This window comes from Mastigoproctus giganteus, chromosome 2, assembly GCF_048544385.1.
Source record: "Mastigoproctus giganteus isolate SK-2022 chromosome 2, ASM4854438v1, whole genome shotgun sequence".
Taxonomy (NCBI): Eukaryota; Metazoa; Arthropoda; class Arachnida; order Uropygi; family Thelyphonidae; genus Mastigoproctus; species Mastigoproctus giganteus.
Genome location: NC_143576.1, coordinates 16,140,911 through 16,159,129, shown reverse-complemented (window position 1 = coordinate 16,159,129; position 18,219 = coordinate 16,140,911). Strand labels below are relative to the sequence as shown.

The 18,219-nt window shown below is 35.6% G+C and overlaps 1 protein-coding gene across 1 annotated transcript in view; it reads left to right on the top strand.

Moving 5' to 3' along the window:
• Tmem131 (Transmembrane protein 131) overlaps positions 1 to 18,219 on the top strand; it is a 448,968-nt gene that overhangs the window by 412,002 nt on the left and 18,747 nt on the right. The window contains exon 32 of the mRNA XM_090388275.1: positions 12,054 to 12,353. Coding sequence (XP_090244401.1) covers positions 12,054 to 12,353 — 300 coding nt within the window. The remainder of the gene's footprint in view (positions 1 to 12,053; positions 12,354 to 18,219) is intronic.

The window sequence follows — 18,219 nt, the reverse complement described above, 5'->3', positions numbered from 1 at the left end:
TGTTTATCCTCAACAATTTCTCCTCCACTTTCCTCTCAGTTATTAGAAAATCATCTAGCTCACTGCCAATGTTTACTTCACCTACGACATTCCCCTTCCTGAATAACTCCTCATGTGTGAATGTAGATGCAAAATACTCATTTAGATTGTTAGCCACCTGAGCTGGATCCTCAACTGTTGAACCATCAACATCCAGTGGACCAATCTGATTCAACCCTTTCCTTCTTGAGTTTAAATAGGTAAAGAACTCTTTTCTGTTTTTCTTTGCATCCTTTGCCAAGGATTTCTCATAATCTGCCTTTGCCTGCCTAATCTCCTTTGTGACTTGGTTACAGACCAACTTATATCTATCATAGGCTTCCATGTCACTCATTAATTTGTATGTATCCCATGCATTTTTCTTCTCTGCCATATGTCTCATTAGTTCATCTGACAACCATTTAGGCCTGAACCTTGAACAGTATTTCTTGGTTGGTATGTAAAGCCTGGTAGCTTCGAAGATTAGTTCCTTGAATGCTTCCCATTTTGAATTTGCTGTTGGTAACATCATCAGTTGGTCCCACTGTATAGAATTTAAATACTGTCTCAGACCATCATAGTCGCCTTTACGAAAGCAAAAACCCTTCCCTTTACCTCTGATGGTAGTTACCTCCTTGAGTAAATCCCACTTCAGCACACTGTGATCACTGCCACCCAGTGGTTCCTTTATCTGCAGATTCCTAATGCATGAAGAATCACTACTGATAATCAGATCAAGAGTATTACTCCCTCTAGTTGCCTCCCGAACATGCTGGTGTAGAAAACAATCCAATAAATTCACAAAAGCCTTGCTAGTGTGTGAGTGACCAACCCACAAATTCCGGTCAATATCTGGGAAATTAAAATCCCCCATTATAAGACTCTCTGATTTACTGGCCCATTCTATTTCCCTGTACAGTATCTTATTATACTCATCAGAGTCATTAGGCCTATAGCACACTCCTACTCTCAATTTTGATTTACCTATGCTTATGTCACACCAAACTGACTCGACACTGCCCTGTCCATCAATGTCAACTGGCTTCCTTTCCTTGAATTTTGTGTTTTTTAACTAATAGCATAACCCCTCCTCCCCTGTCTATCCTTTCTATACACATTGTACTCCCCAAATTCCAGTTCTGCATTCCTTATATCTGTGTGACACCACGTCTCTGATATCCCAACAATATCTGCCTTTGATGTTTTGAGCAATACCTCAAATTCATCAAATTTATTTACTAAACTCCTAGCATCGGTGTACACGCAAGTATACGTGCACCTGTTTCTATTCTTAGCTACACTAACACAACCCATGTGTTTACTTGTACCGCAATGACTTCCAGCAGTCTCTGAAATATCCTGCATCTTGTTTTTCAGGCTTCTGCTCATTCCAATAGAAGCAGTGCAAGAATCTCTTTCACCTCTGCCAGTGGCTACTGTTAATCCATTAGTCTATGTCTCCCCCCAAGCTAGCAGTTTTCCGACCTACCTAACACTGCCTCGATAGCATCAGCAAATATTCTTGCACCCTTTCTATTTAAGTGTATCCCATCCCTGTAGGAGCAATCTCTCCTGTTAACAAGTACATTCCAGGCTGAAAAAAATTCTACCCCTTGAGCCTTGCACAATCTTTCCAGGGCCGAATTGATCGACAAGGCTCTCTTCTGTTAACAAGTACATTCCAGGCTGAAAAAAATTCTACCCCTTGAGCCTTGCACAATCTTTCCAGGACCGAATTGATCGACAAGGCTCTCATCATATACTCCCTCCTATTATGCACAGTTAGTAAGGATTTTGGACTAAAGATGAATATGGCTAAAACAAAAGTAATGATGAACAAGTATGCCACAGAAAGGGAAATAATGATTGAAGGAGCAGTAATTGAAAAGTTGGAGTCATATACTTATCTGGGACAAGTAATTAGCTGAAATAATGATAAATGGCTGGAAGTCAAGAGAAGAATAAATTTTGGATGGATAGCATTCAGGAAATATAGTCACATACTGAAGAGCAATATCCCAGTTTTTCTGAAACGTAAAATAATGAACCAATGTATACTCCCCACCATGACGTATGGAAGAGAAGCTGAGAACTACACAGCGAAGAATGGAACGAATTATATTGGGAATCAGACTGTTAGATAAGAAGAGAAACACATGGATTAGGCAGCAAACTCAAGTAAAGGGCATTCTTATCAAAACTAAAGAACTAAAATGGTCTTGGGCAGGACACATAGCTCGAAGACATGATGACAGATGTACTAAAAAAATAACAGAATGGTATCCAAGAGGAGCTAGAAGAAAACCTGGAAGACAAAGGCGGAGATGGATAGATGAAATTCATGAGTTTGTGGGTAGTAAATGGATAGCCAGTGCTCAAAACAGAAGGAACTGGAAAGTTGCTGGAGAGGCCTTCATCCTGCAGTGGATTGAAAATGGCTGATGATGATGATGACGACTTAATGATTTTCTAATAACTGAGAGCAAATGGAGGAGAAATTGTTGAAGTTAAACATAAGAAAGGCACCTGGGGTGGAAGGGATCTATCCAGTTATATTAAAAGAAGCAGCAAAGCAACTAAGGAAACCCTTAGCCATAATTATGAGAACATCCTTGGACTCAGGGAAGGTCCCCACGGACTGGAGATGTGCAAATGTATTCCTCAATTCACAAAGGGGGGGGGATCAAAGGGAGACAAGAGTAATTACAGACCAGTTAGTTTAACTTCTGTTCCGAGTAAAATAATGGAGTCACTGGTTAAAGATGCATTGCAGGATCATCTAGACAAGACTGCAGCAATAATTCAGACACAGCATGGGTTTGTTAAGGGAAAGTCTTGTCTAACAAATTTGATAAGATATTATGATGTGGTTACAAAGGAACTGGTTGCAAAAAATAATATTGATATCATATATTTGGATTTCAGGAAAGCTTTTGACACTGTTGCACATGTAAGACTATTGTACAAATTGGAGCAGAATGGTATTAAGGGTAAGTTGCTACAATGGATAAAAGGATGGTTGAGTGGGAAAAGACAGAGAGCGGTAATTAATGGGTGCTGCTCTTCGTGGACTAATGTTATTAGTGGAGTCTCACAGGGTTCGGTGTTGAGTCCACTGTTGTTTTTGGATATTTATCAGTGATATTGATGAAGGTATATCAGGCTTAGTGTCGAAGTTTGCAGATGATACAAAGATTGGCAGGGTTGTTAATGACAGTAATGGCAGTATGTTACTGCAACAGGATCTAGATAATTTGGGCTGATGGGCTAAGAAGTGACAACTGAAATTTTACCTTGACAAATGCAAAGTACTGCATATGGGTAGAAGTAACTCCAGAGAAACGTACCAACTGTGTGTTTTGTTTGTTTGTTTTTTTTGTTTGTTTTGGTTGGTTTTTAGGAGCATTAGCAACTAAGGCCATATTGCTCCGGGATATGCGGTGGTTATTCCTTGACCTTTCCGCATCCTCCGTATTTGGTGGTGACGGGCTCGAACCCCGGTCTAATCAAGAAGCGTGTGCTGCGCACTGCTGCTCCTTCCCACCTGGCTACGGAGGCGCCACTCCAACTGTGTGCTACTACACTTAAGATGGTAGAAAATGAAAAAGACCTGGGAGTAATTGTGCAGTCAGATATGAAGTTTTCTCAGCAATGCAGACAGGTTGCCAGGGCAGGTCATGGGATTTTGTCAATGATATATAGGAATTTTGCTAGCAAGGAAAAGGAGGTGATTGTCCCTCTGTATAAGGCAATGGTCAGGCCACACCTTGAGTACTGCGTACAGATCTGGAGGCCTCATTTTAGGAAGGATGTAGATTTGCTTGAGCGTGTACAGAGAAGGGCAACAAGATTGGTGAAGGGAATGAAGGGATCCTCTTACCAAGAGAGGCTTAAGTTCTGCAAATTGCAGTGGCTGGAGACTAGGCACCTGCACGGTGATCTGATTGAGGTGTATAAGGCCTTGAATGGGTTTAGCACGCTGAATTCTGATGGGATCCTTCCACTTGTTCAGATTATGAACCTAAGGGGGCATAAATTCAAATTAAGAAAAGACAGATATATTATAGATGTGTGGAAATTTGGCTTTAGCCAGCGGGTGGTTAATTGCTGGAACAAACTTCCATCTGTCGTGGAAGTTGATAGGCTAAATAAATTTAAGGAGGAACTGGACAGGCATTTGGAGGGAGTGGTGAGATTTTTTTTTTGGCTGATGCTGCATAAGCTCATACACTTGCTTTCTTGCATCACATGCCACTACTACTATATACCTTTCCTTGCAAATCTTCTGTTTTTGTATGAATTTTGCTAGAGGTTAACTGTTTAGTATGCGATGAAAGGTGGCAGGATTCCTCCACAATTCTGTAATTGAGCCCATTATTTCTGAAATTTTTCATCTTATAAACAAAAACTGTGTTGAAAAGCCCAGTAGGTGATGGAAGTAAAAATTACAAACAAAATATAGTGTTAACGTGAAAGTGTGTGATAAAGATAAATTCTTTTTGAAAATCATGATTGATAAATGATTTTTTTTTTTAGTTAAAAAAAATAAACTTAAATAAGGAATGATTAAAAATGAATTGAAAATGAGTGAAGGAATCTCACCAATGCAGCATGAGATGCCATCAGAAAATTTCTTTTAAGAGGAAAGGAACTTTAAATAGCTTCACACCTATTGTAACTTGTAACCAAGTATGGGGGAAGACTTTAAATTATCTCCAGTGACAAAATATTTTGTCTTTCTGCCATGACACTGCCTATCTAGGTGCCTCCATGGGCAAGAGCAACAGTGCGTAGCACACCCTTCATGATTACACCAGGGTTCGAGCCTGTGACCACCAAATACAGAGGATACAGTAAGGTCAGGGAATGACCACCACATATCCTTGGAGCAATATGGCCTTAGTTGCTAATGCTCCTAAAAATCAAATAACAACTGCCTAACTACTTGTAATTCAGAGTACTCTTTTAAGGTAAGTTTGAACTTTGGTTTTCTATTAAAAATTCAACAAAATTTTATTTACGCTCATTACGGCCACCACAACTACAGAAGTTTAAAGCTCGATTATAAATGTTTTAATCCAGTGAATATGCTAATTATTCCTTTCCCTCCTCACTAATGGTAGCATATATGGTTACATTGTGCAAACTTCTTTTGTGTGCTTCATTTGTGAAATTGTTTCATGTTGATTATGAAGTCATATTGTGCTGCCCAAAGGAAGAAAGGATCAAATTACAAAGGTAGGACTTCCTTCTCATCCTCTTCTTTGTTTTTGGACAATATGATTTCAACTGCTTAAACTTGAGACTGCCTGCCATCTGCTGAGGGGGCCAGCGCATCTGTCTTAGCAGGCTTACTGATCTCTTTCAGTGATGCCATCTGTTTGAAATTAGTTCAATATCAAGACAAAGTTTATTTTACTGTTATATTCTGTCTTCACATGTAGTAGAGTGGAGTGGTTATAATCACATTCCTCCCCACACCTGGTGGGAAAGGCCCTGGTTCAAATTCTGCCAATGGCGCAAAGAACTTCTATGGTCTTTTACTGCCTCTGTGGCCGAGTTTGTCAGTCTGAAGCGAGTTTTTTCTTCTTGAAAACTAGTTTTTTGTCCAGAAAACAAGCAAACTGAAGATGTAATACACATGGGTAGGTGAGATAATTCTTCTCGGGCTAATATGAGGTTTTTTTTTTTTTTTTTTTGTTCTTGTTGTTGGTTTTTTTTTTTTCCACTCGTATTCTATCCTGAATATTAACGCCATTGTATTTACTAGGCAGTTAAAATCAAAAAGGAGGATGGAGAAATACCAACTTTTCATAATTTTGAAAAGGTCAGCATAGCATTTGCTATTTTATAATATAAGTGTATTAAATTACATTTTTGGAAAAAATATTTTTTGAAAGCAGCAGCACATAGGAATTTATTTTGATATGTATTTGATCAAGAAAAAATTTCATTTAAAAATATTTTCAAAGCTTCAAAATTTGGTGGCAAAATAAGCCAATATAATCACTTATATTAAAATATATTCAAAATTCATTTCCTATATGTTTTGATGTACAGTGTTCTGAAATCTTATCTGCTGGCTTCATCCCACCTCAAGGAACTCCTCTCAGCTCAGTTTAGGATTCTTACTTGAGCCAGTCTTAAATTAAGTTATTTTACCACTTCAAGGTTACTGATATACAAGAATGTCAACTGGTGTTCAGTGATGTGGATTCAGGCTAAATACTTGTGTGCTTTTTCCATATTATACTCTTACATTTGGCAGGCCCCTTCCATTTGGTAAAATATAGGTTAGCACATTTTCCTTAGGAAATCCACTCTCAATTAGTTTATAGTTCTTGAATATTGAATTTAATTTGTACGTCGAATTTAAATTTATTTTGTGCATGGAATTTTAACATTACAGAGTCATTAAACAAATTGTTGCTTTTTAAAAAATTGACTTGGCGCATTATAGCCTTAGATGCTAATGCGCCATAAAACCCTAAAACAAACAAACAAACAAGCTTTTTAAAAAATGAAGTTATCGTTATTAATCAATAATCTAATTATCACTAAAATGATCATTTTATTTCTGTTCACAGTTACACCATCTGTTTGCTTCTATTCCATAATGCAAATATACTTTGATGACAAAAGCAGCAATACAAAATAAATTCTAGGGATTCATTCAGAGGATTGTGGATACAGAACAACCAGTATTTCCTAAAAAAAAAAAAAAGACAATCCTGATTTCTCAGTTAAACTTAAATAATACATAAAATTATTCAGTAGAACTGTAGCGATTTAATTAGCCATTTTAACCCTGAAGGCATATGTCTGCAGGAAACTTAAAGAACAGACATTTCCTTCAGTGAAAAACTTTACACCCTTCTTAAATAGATGAGAATGCAATAAATGCATTCTCATCTCTTGTAGTGTGGTGTGGCCACTTGATAAATTCAAAAATCTTATATAGACAAATCTCTCTCCAGTCTCACTCTGAAGATGTAACTTTACATTTAACAATTGGCTTTGCATTCATTCATGTATTTCAGGAAATTTTAATCAAGGCTCAGCAAAATTGGATGGACAAAAAAAAAGACTGATAGAAACATTGCTTGATACAAAATATCTGACTGTATTTAATAGTGATTCTTATACACATTTAATGCTTTCCTACTAGAGTGTAACCTCAATAACAGATCTACCCATTTACTAACCTATTCTAGATCTAACTTAGAATGGACAGTCCTAGATCCTCTTGGCAGTGCTCACTTTCCAGTAATTTAAATAACACAGGTTGGTCCTTCGATTTATATAAAAGTAATTTGTAGTCTTTACCTCAGGCGTACTACATGTCACTTAAGTGCAAGAAATGGAAATTCCCTCAAGTTGATTAGACAAAGTAAATTGCTCTGCTCTCTTGTTGAAAATCTTGTTCAACAGTAGCATGCAGATAGTGTCACTTAATACATTTCCCCCTTCACTCCTAACTGCAAGTATTGCTATCTTGTCTTCAAACTATTACACCCAGATATTTATCAACTACTGATAAAATGAAGAGAATATAAAAGGAAAAAAAAAAAAAAAAACCCTGAAATCTGTTTTTCAGGCATTCCCTGAAAAACAGATTTCATTGGAGATTACTTCCAACTTCATGAATTAAAAAGAAGCTTAGGATAAAAGCCCATCAAGTTGAAAGATGAGCCAAAAAAGATTTCTGTACTAGATTCTTATTCAAGTATAGAAAAAGATCAGACAACTTACTTGGAATGAAAAAAAAGAATGTATTCTCCCTTAGATGTTGCTGGTGCCCTAGGAAAAGCATTTGCCAAAATTTCTATAAAAGCTACATACTGTTGGAACACAAAAGAGCAAAAACTTAGTTAGCTGGCATAAAATTAATTTAAATACATATTAGACACGGTTATAATTAGTTTTTCATTTTCTTGTGCATGATGGAATTTTTTACTTAATATTGTGCAACATTTTAATGAGAGATCCTCGCAGCACTGATGTATTTTTAACAACTGAATATTTAAGGAAAATACCTATGCTAGTTCTTGACATTATTCATTATTCACTAGTTCTTTGCCAAAACCTGGGAAAGGCTGCTCAAATCTATGGAATTTTCAACCTGTCACTGTTTCCAGCTGCCTTCACAAAATAATTCATAACTCTGATTTGGTTTATTTAAATGTGGAATTTGATGAGCAGTACTTGATATGGTTTCCATAAAAACATATCCTCCATGGATTTCATAATTAAGACAAAATCTGAAATATGCAATGCATTCATTAGAAACAAACATCTTTTAATGGCTTCTGTGGATATTGAGAAAGCATTTAATACTTCTTTAGGATTCTTCGAGATCTTTATAATCTTTGCCTGCATGGCAACCTTTTTTTGCACTCATTGAAAACTTTGTGCAATATCAGTCATTTCAAGTCTGTTGTCAGAATACTCTGTCACAGCATTTTATTTGGGAAAAAGTACCACAAAGATTGGTTTTGAGTGTCACATCCCCATATGACAAATAAGCCATATAACAGACGCTCCCAAACACAGTTGACCTACTTCTATTCAGACGACCTCTCCATTTCTTGTCACTCTAAAAATGTGTATTATAGAATCGTGACTTCAAATCTCATAGAACAAACTACTCTGGTAGGCTGAACATGATGGTTATTGCCTGTTACAAGAAACACAAAGGCTATACATTAATGTAGAAAATGTCCTTGCAGCTGAACCATGAAAATGAATATACTTTCAGCCAAGTGTCAAAACTTTATTTCCATGCATGAGCAGTCATTTATGGCAGTATGGGGGGGTTGTTACTTGTCCCTCATTTGAGGAGGTTTGTGTTCAAATCATGTCAGAAATTGAAGACATTTTTATTATTCTCTTTACTTGAGGCTTTTATTGATAAATCTGTTATAGATGGAGTGGTAGAGTCCTCTCCATAAATTATTCTCAGTTTCTTGGAGTCTACCGTGTTAACACTACATCTTCTAAGGAACCTCACAATACATCCTCCAGATGCCTCTTCCACTAACAGGTGAAGGTGATACAGAGCAGTCATTGAGGAGACCGCTGACACTTTTCAGGCAGGCTTGTTTTGTAGAAATTAGGGCTCCAGTGGAGGGTTAGACCACCACAATGAGTCTGATGGATGACATTGTGGTTACTTCCTTGATGGGTATTGTGTTGCTATGGTGTTACTGTGGTTCCAAGGAGAATGTGAAGACTGATTGAGGTATTTCCCTTTACTATTAACTGCTCTGCTGTTGGGACTGTTCAGACTTCAGGAAGCATGACTTCTTCGTTGTGACCATAATTCCTAATTTAGACATTTACTTCCTGGAATGGACTTCTCCCCATTTTGAATCTTCATAGTGGACCTACAAGTGTCAGTTTGATCCACAGAGAACATAACCTTATGTTGGGACTAAGGATGCACTGATTAATCGGTTTTATTAATCAGCCATTTCCTGCTAAATTTAAGTAAGTTAATCACTGCCAAGAGATTCATCAAATAGCTTTGATAAACTGAAATGGATTAAGTAAACATTTTCTGAGTTTGGCTGCTGTTATAGCCAATTTAATTTTATTAGTTCAGAGAATACAGTAAAAAAAATGCAACTTAACAGGTATTTTAATCAAATTTATCACCTTTTTTAACGCAGTGTAAAGGAAAAAACAAAATAAAAGTAGTTTCATGCAGAGTAATCAGAATTGAATACTCTTAAATTGTAATGCAAAAACATCTCAGTTTCCTCATTTTTAGGACATAGCCTATTTCTTGCAGTTCATACAAATTACCACCAGTATTAAATATTCTTTCACTTTCAACTGATGAAGTTTGTGCACTTAAATATTTCAAAGCCAGTTTATTCAGAAGAGGTAGTTTGTCTTGTGTATTTTATCACCACAGAAATGGACTATTATTTCTAGGCAGTAACGACAAATTTAAATACTGATTCAGTTCTTGAGAGCAACACTGAATAATGCTGGTTCTTTTTTTTTTTTTAAGGATCTCATTCTAGCAACTCAACATCCTTCCTAAAATGAGGCTTCCAGACCTGTACGCAGTACTCAAGGTGTTGCCTGACCATTGCCTTATACAAGGGGATAATCACCTCCTTATCCTTCTAGAAAAATTCCATCATCATGAGCTACTCTTGCAGTTTGAAGCCTGAGTTTGAATCCAATCAAAATTATATGAATTTTTTATTGACTTTTCACATCCTGGAACTGTGTAATCCACACCAAACACTGAATTAGTCAGGCTCCGGAAAAGATTAAACAGTCCCCCCCCCCTCCTCCACACACACACACACACACACAGAAATTCTGTTTTTTCCTCCACTCCAGCAATATAGGCAAACGAACCATGAATAACAACCTTAGAGAAAAAATAATAATAAATTCTCTAAGCCTTCTTAATATACTACATGTAATATGGTGTATTACAAAACAGTGTCTGTCATATCACCCTTTATTGCATGTTTGACATGTTGATATAATTATCATTGGTTTCTGGTTTTGTTATTATTTCATATTTTCTATGAGAGAAGACCAAGTTTCTTATTCAAGATATGCTTTCAGAAGGTTTTGTATTGTTCATATACTTTAGATTTATCAAATTAATGTTATATTCTTTCTGTTAGAAGTTATGTAACATCATCAAAATTAGTACCACAATACTACCAAATGATGATGTGTTAGATATTCCCAGACCTGGATAACAGTTTGTATGTCACAAGTTTACAAACCAGCATTTGCATGATGTTCTCATTTGCACCACAGCGGTCAGGGGTGATCCAGTTTAATTTCATCCTATAAATGTTCAAAGTAATTGAGATCTAGGTAGTTGATGGCCAGGAGAATGTCTAATGCTTTACAAGCCATATCTATCTGGCACAACAGCGTGATGCATTTTTCTGTTAAAAAATTCTGTTTGCAAATAGAAACATTGATCTTCATGCTTAATTCTCAGCAGCATTTAAATAGTTCCAAGCTGTTAGGAATTGCTGCACATGTATCAGAGGATCCAAAGACTCCCAAAACACCAGGATACCATTGCCTCTATCATGCCTATTAGTTTCATTATGTCATGCCATATTTTCTGTATGCTGTATGAACTGCTGACATAGTGCCAAAGAAAACATAATTCATCAGACCAGCACATCACTGACTGTTCAGTTGCAATGTTCCTGGTACCACACAGGTCACGGTTAATGGTGAATGAGAGTGCTGGGAACATTTTCCCTGTGAATTATTTGTGTTTTTCAGCTCGAAAAATGTGTATATTTACTCATGATTTGTACAGAAGTAATATACAGTAAACCATATATGCAGCCTCGCTATGACTAAAGTAATCAGCAGAACATAATTTTCCAAACATTTTCCACCACATTGCCTGCCGCCTCCGTAGCCAGGTGGGCAGGGGCAGCAGTGCGTAGCACACGCTTCTTGATTAGACAAGGGTTCGAGGCCCATGACCACCAAATATGGAGGATGTGGAAAGGTCAGGGAATGACCACTGCATATCCCCGGAGCAATATGACCTTAGTTGCTAATGCTTCTAAAAACCAAATAACAATAACAACAACCACATTGCCTACATTGGCTGGTTATCCTTTTCTCATTCTACTTCATGTATATCTTCTTTCCAGCACCTCTAGAACAGCTCACCAGATATGTTGTGGGGAGGGGGGAAAATCTTTGAGGTTTTGTATTAGTTCTTCTCTTTTGTTTTCTGACAGATCACAGTGTACTCTTTTTCAGTACATTACCAGTCAAAAAATACTGTTAGCATGTTGTGAATGCTTTTATTTTATGCTTGACATTAATTTTCCATTATGGTGAGTGCCCATATTTCATTAGCCTCTGAGTGTATTTTTATATAACATGCCTTTTAAATTATATGTTTATTTTATATTTTTTGTCTTTCTTTTGTATCAGAATGATGTGTGATATAATTATACCTTAAGAATTGATCTCAGTAATTATAAATAAGTACACATTTTTTTTTTATTCTTCATTAGGCTCTGTGGCACAAAGAAGTAGTTTACTTTCTTCCAGTGATGTGAACCATACACTTTCTCCAAATGGAAATAATAACATCTTATCAGTAAATTCATGGAACAACCGAACTCTGAATTCCCTGTCCTTAATGAATTCTCCACATATGTCTGACATTTCCACCTCTGGATCTAGGCTGTCTAGTTGGATGCTTCATCCTACATCTGACTCCATGGACATGACTTCACCACCCACATCAGAAGGATCAGAGGATATAAGATGTATTGCCCAAGGAACAGAACCTCAAGATTCAGAATTTGCTGGTAATATTTTGCTTTAAAAATTAAATAACATCATATCTTCAGTTTGTTTATTATTGCAAAAGTTTTGTGGTCTGTGCAATAAATTAAAGATTATCCCCCACCAATACAATTTCAGCTGCTTTAATTATGCTGTGGTCATAAATTCTAAGAAATTCGGCTGACTACAAAATACATAGAAGGAGAAGAAATTTCTCATTTTAACGTGGGTAAGATTTTTTGTACTTCAAATTGAAAAAAAAAACTTGTATTCAGATTTTATACAAATGTCTACCTGGTTATATTAGGGAAAAAATAATTCATTGGTTATTATAATCATTGAATTACAGTGCATAAAGCATGGTATTATGAATGGAATTAAAAATGAACTGAATAGAATTTTAGTAAAATTACAATATATCAAACAGTGCATTGTTATAGTAATGCAGATGATTTCAAATATGCAAATTTCTTATGGTGAAATCTGGAAAGAAAATATGATATTCTATGAACCTAATCTCCACATACGCTACATTTTATTGATAACAAAGACAAGATTGTGGTACTGAATATTAAAAAAAAAAAAAAAAAAAGCAAACATGTAGTTGTAAAACTATGGTCTAATACCTCTGATGAACAAACAGTAGTGCTCTCTCTGTCGCTAATTCAATAAGTTTTGTCATATTGGCATTATTAATCTTAAATCTTAAAACACTTTGGTTTTGCAAATTTTTCAGTCACCAAAGGTTTTAACTTTAAGTTTCTTTTGAATTTGTGGAAAGCAAAATGGCATAGTATTCAAGAATAGTGATGAGGAAACAAGGAGCTGGCTGTACTTGGGTATAACTGTATGTGGGGATGGACCCTCCAGCAGGAGGTTCATCCCCACATAGAAATTTGATGGTAAAATTAACTTTTGTCATCAAATTTCCACTGAAAAATAAGGGAGGGGTTGCAGAAATTATCTTTGTACCTATCACTGGTTTTTTTTCCTCCTACACCATGATAGATAATATTTTGTCTGATAGCAAATTATAGAACTGTCATTCCTCATGTGTAATTAAAATATCCCCAATCTAATACCCATGCAGAAGACAAGGCAGGAATTCTTTCCAATTCTCAATAGCTCCACTTCCATTTTTACAAACTCACTCTTGCAGGCAATATCATTTCACTTCATAAATTTCTCAATCCATCCACTTGAGCCTTTAAAATTATTTATAAATAAATGATTATCAATTCATTGTAAGTAATTGCAATGAATATAGGAAACATTTAACTTACATTATCCCGGGAAACACACAAGCTAGAAGGGCTTTGTCAAAGTCATATTACAAACAGCAGATAAATTGGCAAATTAATTTCTAACAAGATGAAAATGTAGGAAACTATAGAAAGAAAAATAACAAAATTACACGAGCCTGAAAAATAGCAAGACCACTATAAAATGTTCATCAAAGTGAATGAATCTTTTAAAATTTCCATCTCTATCTTTTTATTTGTATGTACAACCATATGTAAGTCTTAATACGTTCTACCCCCCTTAAAAATATTAATAATGGTTTATCTCTTATTTTATTGTTAATTTCATTCTTATATCCTGATTCATAATTAAACATATCAGGATCTGTGTTAGGCTGATGATTAATTTTAGAGACACTGAATGATAGGGCAAGCCAATTATAATAATCATACATTTTTAAGAATGAATTAAATAACCTGAATTAAACCTGATATAGGTGGGAATTGAAATTTGGCAAACATTTTGAAAATGTTTATAAGATTCAGTATGATCAACCAGCCTTTAGATTAGCCTATTTTTTTAACATATTACATATTCAACGGTGAGTGTATGTAAGTTTGAGATTACATGCTGCTGTAGACCAAATTTCAGAAAAACATATAATAAAAGAAAGTAGTGAGAAAACAGTGTATACTTCAAAATTCAATAACTGTAAATTGTTGATTTGACAGTTACTGAATTTGTTATAAAAGTCATAATGGATAAACTAAGTTTTTTAGATTGAAAATTAAAGAGCCATTTTTGTTTGATTGTTAGTTCCATCTTTGTGGACAAAATTTTAATAAAAATGACTAAGTCAAGAAATATGTAAAAAAAAAAAATCATAAAGGTGTGTGTGTGTGTGTGTGTGTGTGTGTGTGTGTGTGTGTGTGTGTGTGTGTGTGTGTGTGTGTGTGTGTGTGTGTGTGTGTGTGTGAGTGAGTGAGTGAGTGAGTGAGTGATTGATTGATTGAAAGATATGCAGCATTTTCTGCATACGTCTGAACATGAAATTTGGAGAAACAGTTCTTGGTATATGAAATAGATAAATTTATATAGTATGACTTTATTTGGATTTTGTGAGATGGACCAGATCGTGAAGTCATCTGCATCAGAAAGTGGAATCTTTTAAACCAAGAATAGAGAATTAGAGCTGAAGAAAAAGCAGGGAAGAAAGGAATTATTTATGAAACACCAACTAAAATAGACTTAGAAAGCATCTTACCACACACATTAAAACTGTTTGTTTAACAGTGCTGGGAGAATAAAGTTAAACAGATTCCCCTAAATACAAGGGTACTAGGAAAGTTTTGCAATATGATGCAACAATGAATCACAGGAAGCTGCTTGTTGCTGCATGTTGAGACATGTTCATACGTGCATAGTAGCCGCCGCGCCAAGTCGATGGGCTCAGTTATTCATTAGTAGTGAGAGTGTAAAGTGCTTGCGATGGCATCGTGGTCACGAAATGAGATAAGGACAGTTTTGCGGTATAATTTCGTGCGTGGTTTAACCATAGACCAGTGCTTAGAAGAAATGACTCTTGCACTAGATGATGATTGTCCACATCGTACAACGATATTCAGGTGGTATAGAGAATTCCAAAAGGGAAATTTCACTCTGGAGGATTCTGAGAGGCCGGGAAGGCCACGAACGTCAGTTACGGAGGAAAACGTTACTGCTGTGAGGAAAATGCTTGACAAAAACAGGCGAGTGACCTACCAACAGATAGAGGATACTTTCGGCCTAAATGCACCAGCAATTCGTTCAATTCTGCAAGATCATTTGCACGTGAAGAAACTTTGTTCTCTCTGGGTGCCGCATCAACTGACTGAAGAGCAGATGACACGACGTGTGACTTGGTGCCGGGAGATGTTAAAAAAGTTTGATAAGGGACAATCTCGGTATGTGAACAACATCGTGACAGGTGACGAGACTTGGCTGTACTATTACGATCTGCCGACCAAGGCTCAAAACAAAGTTTGGGTCTTTGATGATGACGACACACCCGTAATTGTCAGAAAATCCCGATCTGTAAAGAAGAAAATGATAGCTGTATTTTTCAAATCAAGTGGAATTGTGGAACGTGTCGTTTTGGACACGCAGAAGACAGTCACAGCTAAGTGGTATACTGAACAATGCCTGCCTAAAGTCATTGGATCTATGAAGAACCTGCGGCCAAAGTCAAGAATGGACACCTGGTACCTCCATCACGATAATGCTCCAGGTCACCACGCCAAAGCCTGCACCGAATATTTGACCTCGACAGGACTGAAACTTCTCGAGCACCCTCCCTACAGTCCAAACCTTGCTCCCTGCGACTTTGCACTGTTCCCGCATGTGAAAATGAAGCTAAAAGGGAGGCGGTTTTCCAGTGATGAGGACCTTCTACGGGCTTGGGACAACGAGTGTGCTTTACTCCCTAGTGAAACTTGGCAGAACTGGTTTAAAGATTGGTTTCGGAGGATGGAGAGGTGTATTGAATGTAGAGGAAATTACTTTGAAAAAATTAAATAAACAAAGCTGTATTGCAAAACTTTCCTAGTACCCTTTGTACCATAAGAGGAATCAAGCAAGGAGCAAAAAACATAAGAATTCACAAAGTCTGAAGCAAGTGTTAATAAAAACATACAATTTTGAATTTTTAAATGAATGTCTCTGTAATGAGAAATCTACAAGAGATTATAAATGTCAACACATTTTTTTTTTTACTAAATTGGATGTTGGATGAGGTGAAAATAACAGAAAGGGATTTTTTTTTTTTTTTTTTTTTTTTAAGATGAGAAGCAGCATCCTTTTGGAAAAAAAGAATCATATAGAAATGGATCAAATGTTTAGTTAACAGAGGATTAAAAATTACTGGAATTGGATGTACAGCTAAGACAGCTAGGAAGAGAATAAAATTCCAGTCTGAGCACTGATTATCCATCTACCAGGCATATTGGTAGTAAAAGTTCATCAAAACAACTTAATTTAAAAATTACAATATCTGTTAGTGATGTCAGTGTGAGTTTTAGTTTTCCTTCCTTATTGTTTTGTTATTGAAGAAAGTTGGCCATAACAAAATAAAAAATAACATGCTTTTTTAAGCCTAATTAATGCAGTTATTGCAAAATGAGAATTTAAAATTAGCTATATCTCTCATGTCTAATGATTGAAGCATGCAGACTTTTCAGTTAGTTCTCAGTGACACTAGCCATAGCAACAGTAAAGTAACATTGAAATATAGGCTGTAATAAACAGTGGACCAGGTGCATGGCTAAAGTGCTCTGAGGGCAGGGGAAGTATTTTAAAATTTTAATTTAAAAAATGTTTTTGACATAAAAGATGGATTTTCAGTTGTGTTCAAAACATGCTGAAAATGGTATTAAAAGTGAGTAAATTCAAATTATTTCTTGCTGTTCTGATTTTTGAGATTGTAAAGTGGGTTACTTTTTTTAAGTGTGTGAATGATCCTCAAAAGAAATTAATGCACCTACTGGAGAGTTACAAATAAAGAGGGAATGCAATGTAATATATAATGCTTGTAAATTTAAATATAAATTAGAAATTAAGTTAGATTCAAATGCATGATTAGAGACAGCTGATTAGTGAAGGAAAGAGTCATATTTGCTAGTTACCATTGAAATTTGAAATTTTTATTTGTTTATTATCTTAAGACTGTCCCAACTTCTGTAGCAACCCCACCATGTAAGATATGTAGATATTATACTCTACAAAGCCAATGATGTAGTTCTGCACGTTTACATGTTGGATTATTGTGTTTGTGTTGGTGACTAGCCTCTTAGCCCAAATGAATTACAGAGTATTCTGTCATCTGGTTTCCCATTGCTGGCACATGGAGCTAGGCCAAAATGTACTATCAGCATGCTCAACTCAGATGTTCCTTATCTAACCATTTTTTGTGTAACTTTGAGAAAGGCTTAATGTTGGTCATGGTAAATCACTCAATCAATAAAGTATATGATTGTTAAATGAACTGTCCAAAGCATCCTTATAAAAACATCATTGTATCTCCAAAATGTCCTTTTAATCAAGTTTATAAAATCGAAAAAATGGGAAGCAGAAAATGTAAATTTTTAGGCCAATTCAAAGCAAGATATATTTTTTTCTTTTTTTAGACAAACAAAAAAAACCTGGATCTTAAATATTCTTTTAGTGGCATGGTGTGGATGTTTATTAAGAAATGGAAGTTGGTGAAATAATCAGCACTTCGGCCTGCATGAGTGTAATCTACCTTTAATTTCTTTGATTATACATTTCTTACTTGTTAATATTTTGCCTGTAGTAATTATGTGCATAATAGATCTTGAATTAGTCAACCAATAGCTATTAGTAAACATCGGGTAAAAATTAATTTTAACAGTTTAAAAAAAAATTTAATTAGTTAATTTTTTTATAGTCCTAGTCATGCTCCCTAGTTTATTTTGAATTTATCTAGAGATTTTGTCAGTTAATTAATTAAATTAAATTAAACTTAATAAATAGATATCCATGAATACTTGCATTCTTGTAATGCTGTCCTTATAACGCCATCAGCCTCACATACCAAGACAGTGATTTACAATTACTTATATTTATATATTCTATACTGTACTCTCAAACGTA